The 20,922-nt window shown below is 31.9% G+C and overlaps 3 protein-coding genes and 1 pseudogene across 4 annotated transcripts; 2 read left to right on the plus strand and 2 right to left on the minus strand.

The window, feature by feature from the left end:
- Nucleotides 1–3,348: 3,348 nt before the first annotated feature.
- Nucleotides 3,349–4,786, minus strand: LOC114401349 (universal stress protein A-like protein). The gene is made up of 4 exons (XM_028363857.1): nt 4,206–4,786; nt 3,993–4,099; nt 3,739–3,851; nt 3,349–3,631 (listed from the first exon to the last, which is right to left on the minus strand). Exons 1-4 carry the CDS (start codon nt 4,378–4,380, stop codon nt 3,535–3,537), a joined length of 492 nt encoding a protein of 163 aa, XP_028219658.1. The 5' UTR covers nt 4,381–4,786; the 3' UTR covers nt 3,349–3,534.
- Nucleotides 4,787–4,957: 171 nt separating this feature from the next.
- LOC114401348 (photosynthetic NDH subunit of lumenal location 1, chloroplastic) lies at nt 4,958–6,994 on the minus strand. 2 transcript variants are annotated; one of them, XM_028363854.1, is made up of 8 exons: nt 6,852–6,994; nt 6,653–6,749; nt 6,223–6,306; nt 6,008–6,081; nt 5,799–5,921; nt 5,655–5,726; nt 5,456–5,552; nt 4,958–5,349 (listed from the first exon to the last, which is right to left on the minus strand). In XM_028363854.1, the coding sequence occupies exons 1-8, from the start codon at nt 6,903–6,905 to the stop codon at nt 5,246–5,248; spliced, it is 705 nt and encodes a 234-aa protein (XP_028219655.1). In that variant the 5' UTR covers nt 6,906–6,994; the 3' UTR covers nt 4,958–5,245. The 2 variants fall into 2 exon arrangements, with proteins under 2 accessions (XP_028219655.1, XP_028219657.1); XM_028363856.1 differs by having other exon boundaries at nt 5,233–5,349; nt 5,451–5,552.
- Nucleotides 6,995–8,130: 1,136 nt separating this feature from the next.
- On the plus strand, nt 8,131–13,219 carry LOC114401561 (annotated as a pseudogene).
- A 526-nt stretch (nt 13,220–13,745) lies between these two features.
- LOC114402465 (F-box protein At2g39490) lies at nt 13,746–15,706 on the plus strand. The gene is made up of 3 exons (XM_028365039.1): nt 13,746–14,715; nt 14,996–15,151; nt 15,259–15,706. Exons 1-3 carry the CDS (start codon nt 13,930–13,932, stop codon nt 15,466–15,468), a joined length of 1,152 nt encoding a protein of 383 aa, XP_028220840.1. The 5' UTR covers nt 13,746–13,929; the 3' UTR covers nt 15,469–15,706.
- Nucleotides 15,707–20,922: the final 5,216 nt, after the last annotated feature.

A 20,922-nucleotide genomic window follows, 5' to 3' on the forward strand; every position in this document is an offset into this window, starting at 1 on the left:
CAAGCAAGACTTTTGATACTGAGTTTTGTTGATTTTTATTTTCACTTTTGTGATACATTTATTTTTCTGATGCATAGATTTTCCCGTTGTAAAAAATAATTCTGCTAAAAAATATTCAAAAGATAGATGCAAAAATATGAAAAGAGGGTAGACACGACAAAAGCACAATATAACTTGGAAAGAAGAAGGAGATTAGCAGAGAGGTGCATCCAAATGATGGTATGTAAACAATTTATATTTCTTCATATGCAAATTGTTTTTTGTATTAAATTCAAATTCAAATTCAAATTAGTCATTGAAATTTAAATTTAAATCTAATAGACATAAGTGTTGATTTCTGTCCTCTGCTTTAATATTGACATTTTATAAGCCAGAAACCAAAAGCACAGACATGCACATACACACTCACTTGTGTGAAAGTTGAACTATTAGTATTTTATATAATTTTAAGTGAATGTGAACTTTTGTTAGGCATAATTAATAAGGTTGATGAATTTGTGTCTTCGAAATGTTCCTTTGTTTAAATAATCACATTGCCTCACTTTAGGGATACATGTAGACATTTTAAAATATATTGTTAGTCCTTGGTTGACATCAACAGAACATGGTCATGGAGAAAAATAAACATAAGGGTCAGAGGTATAACTCAAAGGCATTAGATCAACATTTGAATGTGTATCACCCAGAAACTTAAAATATGCTAATTTTAACAAATAAAGTCATTATATATTTTTGTTAATTTATTTATCTCCATATTTGTTATTGTATACACAAGCTTATTATATACGTTGCTTCATGAAATTTTATTTCATCTCCAAGAGTTCAAGGAGTTGGTTATGAATATCACAATCTTTTTTCAATATTAAGATAATTGACCAACGTGACAAAGGTTTCATAAATTCTAATAATAGGTCCAAATGTAGTAACACAACTTTGCCTTTTCCAAGGACATTATACAATCATGGTTACTTAACACTCGCTTTCCTCTTTTAGAAGAAAATGCTCTTAATACAGACTTGCAACTACAATCTACAAGGATGTTTTTTTCTAACTCAACTTTATAGTTAAACAATGTGTTTCACAATTTATGAATAAATTTTAACTTAAATAAGATATGCTTAATTGTTCATTGCCTATAGGTAAAAAAAAAAGATTTCAAGGAGTTGGTTATAAATATCACAATCTTTTCCCAATATTAAGATAATTGACCAACATGACAAAGGTCTAGGAGATGTTTGACCATTTGGTTAGCCAATGACAGAAGCATAAAGAGGGAGAGTAGATGTGAGAATAATTTGATGGAACACCTATTTCAAGTAATTAATCTTCTCTCATCTTGTAACTATTTGATATAGTTTAAATTATTCTTTTTTTATAATAATACAAATAAATTATTTAACTATAGTGAGCAGTGAGTGTCAATTTTTTTATCCTCTATTTTCATAGCAAGGTAATGTACATTATATTATATTTTACCATGACAACCTAACCATGATTAGCATGACACAAAACTTGCATAAATGTTACTTTTAAATGAATATACAATATCATGGGTGTGTTTGCTAATATGATCTAATTTTAATATTTTGGCATATAATACTTCATGAGTGACTGATATTTAGCTGTTGGTATGGCCTATTGGTCTTCCACTACCCTATGTCAAACGTGAATTTATGATTATTTTGTAACTTTAGGAATATATGCTATATCGAAGGTGAATTTATGATTATTTTGTAACTTTGTCTATAATTTAATTTGAACTCAAGCATGCACTATAATTGATTAGTGTGTAACGCAAGTGTGTAGCAATCACTTTTTCTATAATTAGTATTAATGCTATCATAACATTAGACCATGTTTGATCATGTTGTATGCAATTTAGTATCCATGCTCCTTCTCTTTTCTTTTTGTTTTTGTTCTAACAAAATACATATATGAAAACTAAAGCATTTTCCAGCGCATCCACCACCATGGTTATCAAGTTAATCACCTAGAGTAGCCTAGACTTTGGCTCAAGCTCCTACTGTAACTCCTGCTTATGCTATAACTCCTACTTTTGTTGCGGCTTCTTGATGCATAAGGTGATCTACAACATGATCGATCCCTATACTTTCTATCCCTTGGTAAGATTACCCTGAATCATAATAAAAGTGAGTATAAACACGGTAGATCATCAAAAATGAAATTTTAGCTAATGTAATAACAAACCTTTAATGTCGCCTTTGTCTTGGAGGACAATAGTCTCGATTAGGTATCACCCAGAAACTTAAAATACACTAATTTTAACAAATAAAGTCATTATATATTTTTGTTAATTTATTTATCTCCATATTTGTTAATGTATAAGCATACTTATTATATATGTTGCTTCATGAAATTTCATTTCACCTCCTTAATTTCATAAATTCTAATAATAGGTTCAAATGTAGCAACACAACTTTGCCTCTTCCGACAAGTCAAAATGTGCATATTTATCATCTGATGAAGAATTTTATGAAATCTCACAAACTCATTTAAGAAAAAAGGCAAATAAAGAAGATGACACAACTCAAAGTCCAAAGCTATAACTATCCAAGTCAAAAGATGCATCTTCATCATCAAAAGAAAAAGAAAGTCCATTAAAGAAAAATGTGGGAAAAAAAATCTGTTATAAGCAAAAGCTCCAAGCTACAAGCATCCAAGAAGTCAAAAGATGCATCTTCATCATCAAATGAATTTTATTCAATCTTCGAAAGTCCATTAAGGAGAAAGACGAATAAACAAACTGTTCTAACATCCTTTAATAAAGAGCCAATCATACTTCAAAGTTTAAAAAGAAGCACACCAAAGAAAACAAATTCAACACCAGGTCCCTAGCAAAAGGAAATAAATACAAAAAGTCTATTTAAACAAACAATTTTTAGAGTTTTATTAACATAATTTTTATGTATTTTAATATTATGGTAGATTATTTTCCTTTCATTATATATATTTCACATTACGTGTTTTATTATGTCAATTTCACTTTATTCTTATATTACTCTTATAACATTTATATATAACACTTACTTTTACTTTCACGTTACTCAAATATAATTGAGTAGTCATACTCCAATTTTAAAATATTTCCTTATAAATATATGAATAAATATAAATTATCTTAATTTATACATAATTTTTTTAAACTCATTTAACCATCAATGATATAAAATATCATTAATAATTATATTTTAATTTTTATTTATCAATCAAATTATTTATTTAAATATTTTTTAAATTATTTATAAACGTGTGCATCACACATGTCTATGTCTAGTTATAAAAAGTAACAAACGAATAGGAAACTTTTGAATAGAAAATAATAAAGTCAAAATCAAAAGGGCATGCATCCTGGTCTTCCCTTTACCCTTTAAGGTTTAATATTTTGTGAGGTGAAAGGAACAAAACACACGCAACCCAAATGACACATAGGCGACAAAAGCAAACTGTTTTTTTGTCTATTTATTTATTTACATAAAAACAAAGCTGGTAAATACTAGATTCGTATTATTATTATTATGTTTCTCCGGCGGTTGGTTTTGGCTTCTTCACAATCAAAACCGGGCACTTCACGTTCTGTGCACAGTGATTGCTGACGCTTCCAAGGAAAGCCCTGCCATTCAACATCCAAAAGTTTATTAATTAAAACTACAATTTACATATAGAGAAGTTAAACACTTACTTGATTTAATTAAAAGGGTATGTTGACTCATCACTCACCTCTTGATGAGACCATAACCATGGCTTCCCATGACTAAGACATCAGCACCCAACTTTTGAACCATCTGACAAATCACATCCCTTGGATCGCCATTCTCTACCCTCGTCTCCACCTTAATTAACCACACCACCCGTTGACAATATTCAGAAACTCAACAGAGCAAAAAAAAAAGAGAGAGGACATACATCATATATGTAATGTAACTAAATTAAGATTATAGTAATTAATTGATAATGTAGGTATAGGTACGTACATTTTCAATATTTTTACACAATTTCATGGCTTTCTCCAAGACGCAATCGGCAACTTGTTGGCTATACCTCTCCATGGTAGCCGTTATGTCAGAGGCAAAAAAATATCCTGAAAAATTAAGAAACACCACACAACAACACATAATTGATTAATCAAAATAACACCAAGCTAACTAGCTAGCTAAGCTTATTTTTTGTTAGTCCTATAACTATACCTGTGCCATCGAAGGCTGAATAAGTGACTCGAGGGGGCTTGACGTATAGGAGAATAAGGGTGTCTTTGGAATTTTGAAAAGAAAGGTTCTTGAGGCACCATGAGAGAGCATACATGCTCTCCTCGCCTTCATCCACGGCCACCAGGATCCTGCGTTCTTCTTCTTCTTCTGCCATGTCAGCGGTTGATTGATTCGTTAAGCTTTGAGATCACAAGAAGGTTCAGGAAAGGATAAGTATAACTAAGAAGAGTGACTCATATCATATGTGAATATGTGACATATGTGTCTATTTATATAATTTCTTCTTCTTTTTTTTAATTTTCCCACGTGTCCTTATCCTAAGGTGGCTTTACATCGAGCATTCAATGGATTGTGTGCTGAATCTATTGGCGGTTTCTGGGTTTGGGCTTTCTGGTTTTCTGTATTTCAACACAGTGGGCCTTTGCTACCCAACTATGCTGGACAATTGTCACAATTCTGGGATGCAGATGGTTCGGCGTAATTGAACTTGCCAGTTTCAGCCACTACTCCTCAGTCCTCATTTTCATCTGCCTATACAAACAAGCCCACAGAATTCTAAGCCGCAATATAATAATTATGCTTTTCCTTGTTTACATGTTATGTTATGTAAAACATGTTTTGGTACATGTAGAATGATCAATATTATTGTGACATGTGTACTGTCTTGCAAAAGGCTTGTTTGACCAATATACTCTTTCAATATTTGCAAGTTGGTTACAAAATTTTAAATCTTTTGTTTTATTAATATCTTTTATTAAAGCCTTCTAAAAATTCCCAACCGAGATACTCCATAAAGGAGTAGCAGTGGAACAATGTAAGAGTAGACGAGGAACAACGAATTGAGTTTGCACCACAAATGACAGACAAAGTCACTTTGCATGCGATGTACAAAAGAGAGTTCTATTGGTATAGTAGAAGATATCATTCACTTGTAAAAACTTATTTTGCTCTGATATACGAATATTTCAAACTTGATCTGTAGGCAAATTAAAACATGTTTTGCATTGTCCCGTGACATTTCAGATGTCAAGAAGCCTAAAGGAGTCTGCTACCACTTTAAGCTGATCTCGAAATCTTTTCCATCGCCTTTCATTGGCTCCAACAATTAACGTGTAGTACCTTCCTGTGAAAAGCACACGTCGTTAGGTAGAATTGGGACCATGACAGAACATTTTATAAAGGCAACTGACACATTGAGATAGGAGAGGGTAGTGGGTTGGTTACTTAACCATTTCCTATAGCAATTGTTGCAAAGGAGGCACTAGAATAATTTGGTGATGTAAGTATATATTCAAAGGTATAGTAATGTTTTCCATCTATGGTTTTCTGCATTCAGAATTCAAAAATAGTTGTAAGTATATATTCAGAATTCAAAGATATATATTTCATAGAAAAAAACATCGAGGAAGAAATAAAGTGAAAAGAAACCTCCTGCATGTCATTTATTGTTGGTCTTTGGTTTGGTGCTGCGTATCTATGTTTCACCAAATCGTATATAACCTGCTTAAGATACAAACTGGTTAAGTATAAATTAGACTTATAGAACATTAGGACACAATTTTGCAGCATCACCTCTTCCATAGGACCCAAATCTCGGATGTCTTTCTTCTCGGTTGGTATAAATCTCACCCGTACATTCTGTAACTGTAGATATCTGTCTTTGAATGCAGAATCATGAGCCCTGAAGTCAAATTCCTAGGGGGAGATACATTCAAACATCTAGGAAATTTTATGGTTGTAACTAGAATTTCTGTGAGATTAATATGATTCTTATTTCTTACCTTCCAATCAATGGGATATACGTAAGAATACCCATCTTCATAGTCCACAAAAGCTCGGTATCTGTCTGGTTTTTCTACACGACCAAGAGTAATGGAATTCCAAAATTTCAGAAGATCATGACTAGTCTCTCAGTTTTACATACGAACAAGGATCCTTTTTGTGAAGTGAAACTTAATAACACAAAAAATATGACCACATCAGCATACATGAATACCTTGAGCAAAGACCAAATTTGTTGGTTGTAAATTTGCAGTTAATGCTCCAATGCCTAACAGTAGCGGTCTTCTCCGGCAATGACCTGAAAATCATAAAGGAGATGAGATAAATTCTTGCAAAATCCAGTACCAGGCAAGATAACTTTGTTTATCATCCTATTCTCATTTTTCACCTAAATCATAACTAGGAAATGATTTAATTTTCCAAATGCACAGTGAACTCAGCAGAGAGGAATTTCTTATGAAGATTTAATAAAGAATTAAAGATAGATACTTCTGAGTCGTGATTCTTAACTAGCACAGACATTGAAATACTTGTTTTGAAGGGAAATTGATCCCTGAATCTTGATTATCATTAATTTTGCTGTGTTTCAAATGAACACATTTTCAAGCACTTTTGCACAAGGAAATTCAGTCTTAAGTTCTTACTTTCTCCGCTGGGGGTTGTGTCCAATGCACAAAAGACAGTGTTGGAAGATGAAGTTGCAATGTTGCGAGGCAAACAATTTGTATGTGGCAAGTTTAGCTGAAACAATACAAAGTAGAGTACGTGTACCTGAGCTGTGTGTGTATAAAGAACAGTGTCTGAATGAAATAAAGAAAGAAAAAAAATGATCAACACGCACACCTTATGGGATAAGCAAGGTGAAATCCAGCTCAAAGAGCACGAAGAAACTACCATACTTGGCAGTGGTTTAGAGCTTCACTATTGAGATAGTGTTTGCTGGATAATAGAATTTAGGCCTTTTGATGTGGCTAGGAGCATGTGGTCATATCACAATGAAACCTTCAATATTTGTTTCTGAGTTGGGATAATGCTATTCCACAATCTGAGTTGAGGGGGAGTGGGCTGGCCCAGAAATGGTTCTGAACAAGGTTGTTTCAAAAGTATTCCAGCCCAAGTCCTTTAAAAGAAACAAATTGGGCTGAATTAATTTTTTTAAAAAAAATATAAATACCAGAAAATCAATGATAATAATAATAATGGTGAAAAAATAATGTATTAAGTATGAACTTTTGATAACTTAATGGTAGCTTGGTGCTTGAAAGTTGAAACTACGTGTCTACGTGGACATGTGCAATAGGGTGTTGTAGTCATACTAAACCAGCTCAAGTTATTAAAGTGGGTTGAATTCAAATATTGATAATAGATTTAAGTGGTGATTCAGGCTAATGATAAAAAAGATATAATATCTAATGTGTGTAATTTAGTTGTTATTATATCCTAATTTTATGGGAAATGATATATGTTCGATTATCCTAGAATATATTATTGGAGAGAAATGAAGAGCTTTATATGTGATTAAATTTTGAACTGAATGATTATGATTGTTGTTAATAAAAAAAACAACAATTTACTTATTGGCTGACTTGAACAATAAATCCATACCTCCGTCCTAATGGCATTCTAATTGATGACTAAATTAACAATTTACTCCTAATATTGTAACCCGTTCAATTTATCTCTATTGTTAAGTTTCATTGTCAATTTGAATCAGGCCATGACCGAGGGGACCAATTATACATGCACATAGATTATGAAGAAGATAAATTGTACTAATTAATTAATCCATTGATTTGATCTACCATGCAGTTAGATCAGCATCAAATCACAGCCACAAATGTGGCAAAACTAGTGCCAATTATAGCAATCAAATCACAAATAAGTGACTCCATGAAGATCCCTTCCTTCCGTATTCCTTAACTGCAGGCTAGCACAACATGTACAGAGTATTACCGGGTAACAATTGGATCTGGACCGTTTCCTTAGCCGTTAATTTTGTTATTTGAAGAGCAAACAAAGCTCTCACAATTTTATGCTCACTCCTAAGTCGTAACTCTTAACCAAACCAGAAAACAAACAAGCACACAGTCTTCTGTTTCTGTAGATTCTGATTCCTTAGCTAATGGCAGTCGATAGAATTGCAATTGTGTCGCCTAGAGAGGCTAGCAATCCTGCTGCAATCAGAGCAGCATTTGCAGAGCTCTTCTCTATGCTCATTTTTGTCTTTGCAGGACAAGGCTCTGGCATGGCCTATAGTGAGTACCCTGCATAATTCCATTTACTCGTTTTTTAAGTGTTTTAGAACTTAAGAGATTTATTTTTGTCCCAATATAAGTTAAAAAATCAGTTAGCACAACTAACAATACTTACCATTTTCAACATGAGCCTAAAGTGTTTTTTCCTCTCTTTCCATATCTATTTATTGTTTTTTTAATTATTCATTTAATTTTTATAGTTTTTAAACTTATTCCTTTTAATTTCTATGGTTAATAAGTGGATTTTTCAGGACTAAAGTATCCACTTATTAAATCTCAGAGACTAAAAAAATCAACTTATTAATTATAGGGACTAAAAAGAATAAATTTGAAAATTATATGGACTAAATAGATAATTAATTTTTTTTTATAAAACACATCTATTTATTGTTATTGAATGAAATGACTTTTATATTGTAATTTTTATGGATAAATAATAAGTGTTATTTCTTTGACTTTCATAATAATTACTTTTAATAAATAAGTTGTTGATCCGAATGTTGCTGATTTTCTTAAGTTTGAAGTTAAGTCTTTTAGATGGAAAATATATGATTGAGAGGAAAAAATTCTATCAAAAATGATAAATCAAGTTCTCCAAAAAAATTAATTATCGACAAAATCGATAAATATTTTATATTCAAAACATATTAAAAAAACTTTAAAAGTCATACTAAAAATGATTTTTCCTTATAGGCTCTATTGTTATTTTTCTTTGATGCCTAGCACTGAGAATTTTAGGATGCTATGGCATGTTTGGTGACAAGTTGTTGGGTACTGTGGCAGGCAAACTTATAGGCAATGGACCTGCAACTCCTGGTGGTCTTTTAGTTGCATCATTGTCTCATGCATATGGGCTTTTGTGGCGGTTGCTGTGGGAGCGAACATTTATGGGGGTCATATCAACCCTGCAGTCACATTTGGTGCTTTCATAGGAGGAAACATAACCCTCTTGAGAAGTATTTTCTATTGGATTGCACATTTGGTGGGTTCAGTTGTTGCTTGCATTCTTCTCAATTTTTCTAGTGGTGGAATGGTAAACCATCCATTCTTAAGCTTTAAACACTCATATCATATCAATATGTAACGGATGAGCCTAAGTCAGAGGATAATTAATTTAAAAAATAAAAATTAATAATTATTATCATGAAATGAGTAAAAAACTAAGAACAGAAGTTTAAATATACAAAATTAAAGGGAATAAAATATACAAAATTATTGTATTTATATATAATTGTTTTAAAAATGACGGGTGCAAATGATCTCCAATATCCATCTCAGGATTGAATTTGATCCTAACTTTATTTGTGTTGGACAGGAAACATCTGTCGTTGTCTTCTGGTGTGTCAGTGTGGAATGCACTAATTTTTGAGATTGTGATGACTTTTGGTTTGGTATACACAGTCTATGCCACAGGAGTGGACCCAAAGAAAGAAAATGTGTGGCCGTTACTTGGTGCACCCAACATTTTTATTGGGGCACCCAACACTTAGGGTGAAATGACAAAAATGTCCTTCACCATAATAATATAAACACAACAACAGTACAACGCTTCTTCATTCTTCTTTCTCTTCCTATGACGCTTCTTCTTCCTCTTCCTCTTCCTACGACACTGCTTCTTCCTGTCACTGTTTTTGTTCATGGTTGGTGTTCGTGGTTCTTCCTCTGCCACGCATCCTTCATCTTCCTCTGTGGTTCGGGTTGGTCTTCGTAGCAGTTCTTCTTCTCCTTGGTTGGATAGTCTTCTTCGAGGTAAGTGGTCCCTTCTCCTTTATAGCAGTTTTTCCTCTGTGTTGAATGATTATTTGCTATTATGATGTTGTTGCATGATTGTATTGTTCTATGTTATTGGTTTTTGGTGTTTGTTGTTGTTGGTTTTTTTTTTTAAAAACTTTGCAGGAAAAAATGGCCTGTTGCCAGAAAAAATCCATACATATCATCAATTTGTATGGGTCATACGGATCAGTAATCCATATGGTACATACGGATTACCAATCCGTATGACCCATATGGATTACCAATCCATATAGGTTTTATTTACTTTTTAAAATTATTTTTAATTTTTTTCCTTTTATTTTTGGTAAAAAGAATTAGTTATTATTAAAAATAATTATTGTTTTTATTGTTGGTAAATTTTTGTTAATGTTTTTTAAAAAGTTTATTTTGTGTTGTGGTACTGATCCGTATGGTATTTTTAATTTTTTTTATTAATTCAATATAAAAAAATGAAATTCTTTTACAATTTTTACATACAGATCAGTAATCCGTATGATATTTTTTTAAAAAAAAAATTGTTGCAATATTTTTAGAAAAATTCATGAGTTATTTTTTAAATTTGTACTACCAAACGGATCAATGATCCGTATGAGATTTTTTTAAAAAAATTATTAATTAAAAATAATAATCTAAAAATTAAGTTTAAAATTATTTTTTTAAAAATTGTTGTGACTTATTTTTAAAATTTTTTAAATGTCATTATGTATGGTAAAAAAAATTGTTGTATTTTATTAAAATTTAATTAGTGTTTTGGCCAGTATGGTTTTTTTTAAAAAAAAATTTAAATAGTGTTATGTTTGTTAAAAAAATTTGTAGTTATTCTTTTAGTTTTTTTTTATTTTTAGTGATTTTGTTAAAAAAAATTAGTGTCATATGATTTCTTTTAATTTTTAGTTATTTTTTAGTGTATGAATCATATGGATCAATGATTCGTATGATTTTTTGTAATTTTTAAGAATTGAAAATAATATAGTATAGACACCTTACGGACCTTTCAGATTGCTGACCAAAATTTCAAATATATTTCAGATTGTCAGGCTCTGTTCCACTGCCATCACGGTTAAGCACCCTCAACGAGGAACTAGATATGGTTCTTGTGACTCTACCTAGTAAGAATGTTTACCTTTCATATTGATACGTTTATTTACATATGTGACATGTTTGTAGTTAGCTTAAATGTTAATTATGTTTGAATGCCAATTTTGTTATATCATGCTTGAATGTTAATTATGTCAAAATTAACAAATGAAAAGCACAGACAATGCAGCGAAATGGCCAAGATCATGCTGAAGGTCGTGGTTCCACCAAATACTATCTTAAACACCGTTAACACCAAGGACTAGGTCATCTTCATTTTTATTTAATTAACATATCATTATTATGTTATTTTGTGTAACTAACCAACCTTATTTTGTTATATCAAATGTAGATTTACGGGTGAAGTTAGTATGTCATTTACTGTGAGGTGAAAAGACGTACTTGACCACTTATGGCATTTCATTGGCAAGAATGGAAATTTCCATACCGTTGTCTACAACCAAGATTTGGACAAACCAGCCATTATAGCAGGGTGGACAGCACTAAGAGATTTTTATCACCTGACCGGAGATCATCAAATATCGTTAACTCATTATAGTAAGAGTGTATTCTTTCTCACCATATTCAAGAGTAATAGCCGGCCAAAATCATTCCCAAGGTGACACTCATTATATCATCAAGTGTCAAATTCTGTCACTTTCAAGGTGTATCTTACTCCGTTACCTGCAGCAGTCTGGTAAGCAACTTTCTAATTTAGTTCTCAGTAATTGTTTATCTTTCAAGTTTTAAATTTCATAAATTGTTGACATAACATTCTTCTTAATATCAAAACGTTCCAAGTACCATGTATTATTTTCTTAAAGACAAAGGCTGGACTCATTTGTATTTGGAGGACGTTGCAGAATGTCGACTTATGTTCAATCATTGGAGAAAGACACTTAAAATTGGAGCTGGATGAAAATATTTTTGTGAAACTCTATCCTTGAAAGCTAGCATGGAAATTGTCTTTGAATTCATTGATCCGGCTGTTAACCATGTGTTATTTTGGCCATGTTTATGAACATTATTATGACTTGGAACATTGAATATTTTAATTATTAGGAACATTATTATGACTTATGAACATTATCCCTTTGTTAGTTATATAATAGTTGTTTTATCATGTGTTGATCATAAATTTTTTGCAATCATGTTCTTATATATAATAGTTGTTTTATAATGTCTAATATTATCCCTTTGTTAGTTACCAGTTAGCTACAAACAATATCTTTTAATAATTAATTTGGTCATATTTTTGAATTAAATTATTTTTAATTAATCACTAAATTAAAATTTAAGCAATCTAATTTTAAAAAAGTTTATATATATTATAATATTTTTAACAATCTAATTACTAAATACATTTGTTTATACCACAATATCACAAAATTCATATTTTTATCAGTGCTAAATTTTTTTTATTTACGAATTTTTGTTATTACAAAAAAATTATTTTTAAAATATTCACAATTTTTAAAAAAATTTATGTACCTACAGATCAGCAATCCGTATGGATCAGCAATCCGTATGGATCATATGGATCGCTAATTCGTATGTGCATATCATTTTTTTTTGCTTACCTCTCCTTTTCTGATATCAAAAACCGACCAAAATTCACTGTATACTCCTCACAAACGCACGTACACCACCGAAGATCAAATACGCTTTTAAACCGCCCTTAACGAAAGCAACTTACACTGAGTGACGGAAATTTTGCAAAAAAAAATAACACTACAGAAATGAAAAACTCAACTTACTATTTATAACCAAAAATACCTATATGGGTATTTTCGGTATTTTGATAAATTGTTGGGTGCCCCAGAAAAAATGCTGGGTGCCCCAAGCAATTCCCGGAATGTGGGTGTTATTGCCCCAATAGCAATTGGGTCCATAGTGGGTGCCAACATCTTGGTTGGTGGGGCTTTTGATGGAGCATCCATGGACCCAGCAGTGTCTTTTGGGCCAGCTGTGGTTAGCTGGTCATGGACTCATCACTGGGTCTATTGGCTTGGCCCATTCATTGGTTCAGCTGCTGCTGCCATTCTCTATGATAATATCTTTATCGGTGACGATGGTCAAGAACCCCTTACAAATAGTGATTTCTAGAATGTTTTTCTCCCTTATCTACGGATGTAATATGATGCTCTCTATATTAAGCAGTGAAAAACTGAATGAATGAAACTTTTAGATGTCAAACGAAAGAATGAAATTTTTTATTTTTTAGTTTTAATTTTTTAGAATTCCCTTTATCAATATGGACATGTTTGTTCAATATAATCTAAACGGATTGACAGAGTTCATTTTCAGTTGTGTTATTTTACCTTCCCTCTTGAAGATCATTGACTTTGAAAATAAAATAAGCATTATGTCAGGTTGTGGAATACCCACACCCACACTATCATAGACATAGACGCGCCATTATAATATCATGTTCAAACCTATTCAGTCTCATAAGATACGATATTGAAATAGTAAATAACGTCAAACGCATAGAGTTGGTCCTTAGAATTGAATTCAACATGAAAAATAAACGCCAAGATAAGACAATCATATATATATATATATATATATATATATATATATATATATATATATATATATATATATATGTGATTTTTTGTCAGACTTCTGAATTAGTCAGAGTCTAACTCTTTCCTCTGATGAAGGTTAAGAAAAAAATATCCCCTTAATTCATAGCTGTGATAGCCACATCAATTCCGAGTCTTCAAATCTTATAATTATATATAAAACCACATACCCTTCTCTTTCAAGATCCATTCTCATCCACTATAGAAACATTAATTAGAGACTCTCCAATGGAGGATCTGTTTAGCAATTTGCCAGATGAAGTTCTAAGCTGCATAGTTTCTTTTCTGCCAAATGAATCAGCACTAGAAACCAGCCTCATATCTACTAGGTGGAGAGACCTATGGAACCAAGTCCTTGTCAGACATGGAACCACACAAGACATAACTGGTGTTGTTGCTGGTTTTCTGTCTCGTTTTGAAGAGCTAGATCCATTAAAACATCCCCGCAAACTTCAATTTCACTTTGCCGATCAAGACACTGCACTCTTTGCATCCATTGCAACTAACAGTAAGCTTCTTCTTGATTTCCCTGGTGGTGGGAACAAAGACCTCAAAAAGCAATATGAACTGAAGTTCATGTTCAACAAAGATCTCAACACTGTTCCCCCCACTTTCTTAGTCAAAACGCTTTATTTGAAATCAGTGAGCCATTTGACTAGTGAGTTGGTTTCCTCCATCGTTTCAAATTTGGAGCATCTTGAGAAGTTGATGATTGTTGAGTGCACTGGGTTGCAGTCTTTGTTCATTGAGTCTGAATCAAAGCTTCACAAGTTAACCATATTAGATTGCCCCCAGTTGAAGTCTCTCCATCTTAGAACTTCTAAGCTTAAAAGGTTCAGACTTCATGGACCTCTTCCAAAGATTTGGCCAGAATCCCATTTCAACCTCAGCCATGCCATGCTTGATTTCAGACTTGGACCAAGCTGTGCTGACTTCAAGGCTCAAGATTTCAACCAAACACTGTTGACAATAAAGAATTGTGAAGCTCTCACTTTATGTGAGTGGACTTTTCAGGTATGTTCTCTCTATAATTTCCCATCTTCTATTGCTGATTCAATGCAATTATATACCTGGCCAATTTATAATTTGAGCTTAATTTTTATGCACTGACAACAAGAGATTATAATAACTTATCAACAATGAAAAATTATAATGTAAATGTGAATGCATGCACTGTTTACTATATATATATATATATATATATATATATATATATTGGTAGTGACTTGAATTTAGAATGTCTCATTTTTTGTTATACACAATTTTACTAACTACAGAAGGGTTTTTCTTGCAGGCATTGATATGGCCATCGATTTCTCCAAGTGGGAACTTCATATTCTATAAAATAAGAGAGTTATGGTGGATTCACAACCATAGGGGTGAAAATAGCATGGAAGCCTTAGTCTCCTTTTTGAAATTATGCCCTGCTTTGGAGCAACTTTTTGTGACGGTAGGTTAATTTCATGCTTGGAAGTAATTGATGCTCTTGTTTTTATATAGTTTCTAAACTTTAATTTCTAACTTTTTATTTTATTTTTTATCACCGAATGGGTGCAGAATGATTCTACAAGTTATTCGGCTCCACGGTCCAATTCATGTTTAACGCAAGCAACTAAATATAGTACAAAATTGGAGCATCTAAAACGGATAAAGTTTATGGGGTTTACAAATCGAGTGGATGAAATCTCAGTGGCAAAAAGATTAATTGAATTAGTCAGGGGAGAGCCTCCAAAGATAGAGACTTGCTTGAATGCAGTGCTCGTGTAGTGATTTTTTTATGTAGAAAGGAAAATTATATGAACAGGTCATTTCCATGCCCTTTCAAAAAAATAAAAGTCATTTCCCATGCGGGCTGGGGCTGGCGTAGTGTTATAACTTAAGAGAGATAAATATGTCATATTTGGAGCCTTGTTTTCTATCCTTTTCTGCAATGTAATCTTGTAGCGGACGGCATATCTTTAAATATGGTATGATTCCTTTTACGCAAAGAGTGATTTTGATTGAATTATCTTTATTATTTCTCTCTCACAAAAAAAAAATTATGATTTCTCGTCATCATAAAAATATAAATTAGTCAATAGTAGATTTTAAGAAAAGTAGAAAAGGTGGAAATTTGTAGACAGGAACAAGATTGACGTTCATTCCCCTGATATCTAAAGCATACACCACGGGTGATGCACTACTTATGACCTATATAGTAGGAGGTAATAATCGTTTATCACAAGAAATTTAAATTTGCTAACATTAAATTTAACATTTTTTTTTTCGGTTGATGGCTTATCAGAATAAATAATCAAATATTAGTAGCAGGTATTTTTGAAAAGAAGTTGGGGAGGCTAAATCACGTACACATGGAATGCGAGTGTGATGCCACATAATAAGTATGTGAACATGGCTTCAAATTCACTTGGTATTTTAGCTGACATCAGAGAGCAGTAAGAAGGGGGTAATCGGTAGAGTACAAAAAAAATCAAGTTGGATCAACATGTCACATGTGAGAATGCCAAGAAAACCGATGGAACACAAGTGTTGACACTTTATGATGCGTGTTATTGCATTGCATTTGCAACCAAAGGAAGCTCAAGGAGTGGCTACGTGAGGCACCTGGGCGTGTAAGTGTCACACATGGCAGTGGCAGGAGCAGGAGAACTCATCTAACACATAATTTTCATTAAAAAAATCAAAATAAAAAGAACTCAATACTTTTCCTATTTTTTAAAACTATCATAATTGTTTCAAAGCAACTAGTTCATAATTGTAGAGCCTTTCTTCATAAAAAAAGAAAAATAACTGTAGAGCCTTTATTACAACCCCTAGGCAATTGGATTTTATATCGTATTAAATTAATAAAACTATGAAACTAAAACAAACCTAACCTCAAAAGATCAATTTCATTTGGTTTAGGCTTGGTATTATATTTAAACTGAATTAAATCAAACCACAAATGATCAATTTGATTTGGTTGATATTTGAGATTGTATTTAAAATGAATCAAATCAAACTGCATGTTAATTTTATATTTGATTTTGATTTTTAAAAATAATTGAATCAGACTGTACTATAAATATTTATGGTGAGTAATAAAAGACTATTATTTCCTGCACTCTCACGTTGCTTCTTAGATTCTTTCCAAAAATGTTTCTTAACCTTTCGAAAGCAAAAGAGAAAGTGCATTCGAGAATTTAATTTTACATTCCAAAATGAAAAGGAAGAAGGAAGTACAAGAAGCATGAGAAGTCAAAGAAGCAATAGTCCTAATAAAACAAGTTGGGTTTGTAGCCCAAATATGGAATGGCTTTGGAGAATTCATTTGTGCACCCATAATTTTCCAAAATTCCCAAATTACCCCTCTTCTTATTTCTTTTTCTTCCTCTTCCTTCTTCACTTAACATTTCATCTTGTTTTTGGATGCTTCTCTCGTGAGAGTTCCGTTCAAGCTGGTGTGTGATTTTTGATCGAGATCATTGGTTACGGTGATTCGTTGGCAAGTGGTGATTATGGTAGTGGTTGGTGTGGTTGTTAATGGTAGAGGAGGTGGAGGTACGTACATTTTTTCTGCAACTCAGAGTATGTTTTATATGAATTTATAATCCGTATATTACTTACGGATTGACAATTTGTAGGTTTCTTACGAAATGACAATCTGTAAGTTATATATTTTTTTAACTTTTTAAAAAATTTGTTTTATTTTTTTTGTAATATAATTATTTTTATTATTTAAAATATTTTTAAATACGTATAGTTTGATAATTCATTCGTACTTTTTAGTTTTTATAGTTTAAAAGTAATACTTATTTTTAAATAATTTAGACTTTTATTTTATTTTAAATTTATTTTTTTAATCCTTATAATTTTATGAATTATAATTAACTACACAAATATTAGCAAGACATACATAAGTAATTTATTGCAATATAATTTGTAATAAAAGAAAGTTAATATTTATAACTAATTTGTAGGTAATTATTTATGCAAACTTTTTTTTAGCACGGACTAAAAGGTAAGTCCCTAAAAGAGTTGATAATTTTTTTGGTAGCTAATACTGGATGAGTAGTTAAACATTTATAATGTTTGTGTGAATATTATTAAGTTAACTATTTTACGGAAGTCAAAAATTAATTATATTGTATTGTATATTAGTTTATGCAAGTCTAAATTTTAATATATATGATATATATTGTTATCAATTTTAATGTATTATCTTATTAAATGTAGTAAAAAAAATTAAAATGTGTAATAGTATATGTACAATGTCGTTAGGGGTTGTTTGTTTGTCATTGAACTTTTTTTAATGTTTTGTTAAGATGGACGAAGATTAGTGGATGTATGACAACATAATGTTTGAAGAAGTTGATATGAATGAAGAAAATCAAGAGGAATCTGGTGTGAATGAAGAAAATGGAGAGGAATCTGGTGTGAATGAAGAAAATGGAGAGGAACCTGGTGTGCATGAACTTGTTGATTGTTCAGATGCCTTAAATACTTTTCAGGTATTAATATGATTTTTTTTGTTAAAGTAAGTAAAAGAATGTTCGTTGAAGACTAAACATGTATGAATTGTATTGTAGGTATTTGCTACCTGTGATGATATTTTGCATTGGGCTCAATCTGTTGCGTGTGATATTGGTTTTGTGGCGGTGATTATGAGGTCAAACAAAGATATTGGAATTAGAGGAATGATCTCATTTGTTTTATTGGTTGTGAAGGGAGTGGTCAGTATAGGACCATGAAAAAAGATTTAGTATGATCAGTTACTGGCAGTAAAAAATGTGAGTGTTCCTTTAAGCTGCGAGCGAAACCAGTGGTGGGAGGTGAAGGATGGATGGGGAAGTTAATATGTAGGAGTCATAATTATGTGTTGGCTAAGTCATTAGTTGGACATTCATATGCTAGTCAACTAATTAAGGATAAGAAAATTATTATTGGTAATATGACAAAGTCAATGGTCAAACCAAGAAATATTCTTCTAACATTGAAGGAGCATAATGGCAACAGTTATACAACAATCAAGCAAGTATAAAATGCAAGATATGCATATCGTTCTTCCAAAAGAGGCAATAATACTGAAATGCAACAACTAATGAAGTTTCTTGAACGAGATTAGTTTATTCATTGACATAGATTGAAGGATGAAAATGTTATACGTGATATATTTTGGGGTCATCTTGATGTAGTCAAACTATCCAATACCTGTAATTTGGTATTTCTCATAGATAGTACCTACAAAATAAACAAGTGCTGGCTGTTGTTACTTGACATTGTTGGTATGACATTTTCTGATGCTTTTGTCTATTTGGAGGGAGAACATCTATATAATATTGTTTGGGCTCTAGAATGGTTTTGAGGTATTTTTCTGAGACATGATACATTCCCAAGAGTTTTTGTTATTGACAAAGATCTAACATTGATGAATATGGTGAAAATTGTTTTCCCTAAGTCTACCAATTTGTTGTGTCAGTTTCACATTAATAAGAATGTGAAGGCAAAATATAAAATTCTTGTTGCTCAAAAAAATGCATGAGATTATGTCATGAAAGCCTAGGGAAGTTTGGTGGATTGTCCTTCTGACGATGACTATCTTATGAAGTTTGAAATTGCTTATTCTTCATGACCAATGTTTGTTGACTACATAAAGCAAACATGGTTGATTCCCTATAAAGAAAGATTTGTTATAGCTTGGACGAATAAGGTGATGCATTAAAAAACACAACAACTAACAAATATAAAAATTGTAAATATATTTTGGTGTTAGGGCTTAGGGTCTAATGGATAAAAATACATGTTTTTGTTTATTTGTTTGTGTATTTCAAATGTAGGATTGAGTCTGCTCATTGGGCCTTAAAGAGACTACTACAGAATAGTCTTAGAGACCTATGTAGTGTTTGAGAATCCATGAATAACATGATGACGCTGCAACACACTAAAATTAAGGCATCTTTTAAGACAAGTACACATGTGGTTGAACATGTTTTTAAAGTTACCTTATACAAGAAACTACTTGGCATAGTATCATGGTATGCTTTAAACCAAATTGATACTGAGTTTGAGCATGTAAGTTATGCTGGTATTGACAATTCTCGTTGTGAATGTGTAATGAGAATTACTCATGGTCTTTCTTGTGCATGTGAGTTAGCTAGATATGTTGTCGATAGTATATCACTTGACATAATCAATATGTTTTGGCGGGGGCTAAGTTTTTTAGACCAAGGGTTATCTGAGCCCGAAGTCAGCATAACCAAAGAGATGGAAACCATATCCAAGCGGTTTGAAGAGATTGATGTTTGTGGCAAAGTTACTCTAAAGAGTAAAGTTCGAGAAATTGTTTACTCCGATCTAAACTCTAGGTGTGTTTCTCCAGAAAAAGGTCAAAACAAAAGGTGCTCAAAAGAAACCGATGACCAAACATCAAAGATCAACTAACCGTGATTCGTTTTACTGAGAGTATGTTAATGTTTTACATTCTGTACAAAATAGTAATTCGTCAATCAAATGTAGTGCATCATCATTTGAACAACCAAAACCAAGAATAATCATACCGATGTTGGATCAATTTCATCCATGCATTCATGATTTTATTGAAAACATTGTCGATATCAAACCTAATGGTAACTGTGGATATCGTGCAATTGCTACCTTATTAGGTATGAGTGAAGATTCATGGTCTTTGATTTGTAACCACTTGCTTAAAGAACTTGCAAAATGGTCTAATGAGTATATCAATCTGCTTGGTGGCATAAACAGATTTGAGGAATTAAAGTGGTCCCTACTTGTTAATAGATTATCTATGGTTTATAAGTTTTCTTTTACGCTTTGATGGATTAATTTTGTTTTAAATAAATGAAATTAAAATTGTTACATGCAGGTTACCATGGATAAGTGAATGAATATAACCAACATAAGATATGTGATTGCATTAAGTTATAATGTTATCCTAGTTTCTCTTTCTCTCCAACAAAGCATGACGTTTTTTTTCTCTTAGAAGTCAACCACCAAGGGATTGTTCTATGCATCACGTTATATGTATCGGCCATGTGTATGATAATCATTTTGTTCAAGTAAAAGCATGATCATCCTGTTTGTGTAATTTATGTAATAAAATATATTCTGATAATTTGAATGTGTATGTCCCTATGTAACAGGTATTTATAAGAGACTGTTGTCCCTTACCGCCATCAGCTTTGTTATGGTCTACACATTATCATTATCAAGCAAAGCAATAAC

The sequence above is a fragment of the Glycine soja genome, chromosome 20 (genome assembly GCF_004193775.1).
Source record: "Glycine soja cultivar W05 chromosome 20, ASM419377v2, whole genome shotgun sequence".
Taxonomy (NCBI): Eukaryota; Viridiplantae; Streptophyta; class Magnoliopsida; order Fabales; family Fabaceae; genus Glycine; species Glycine soja.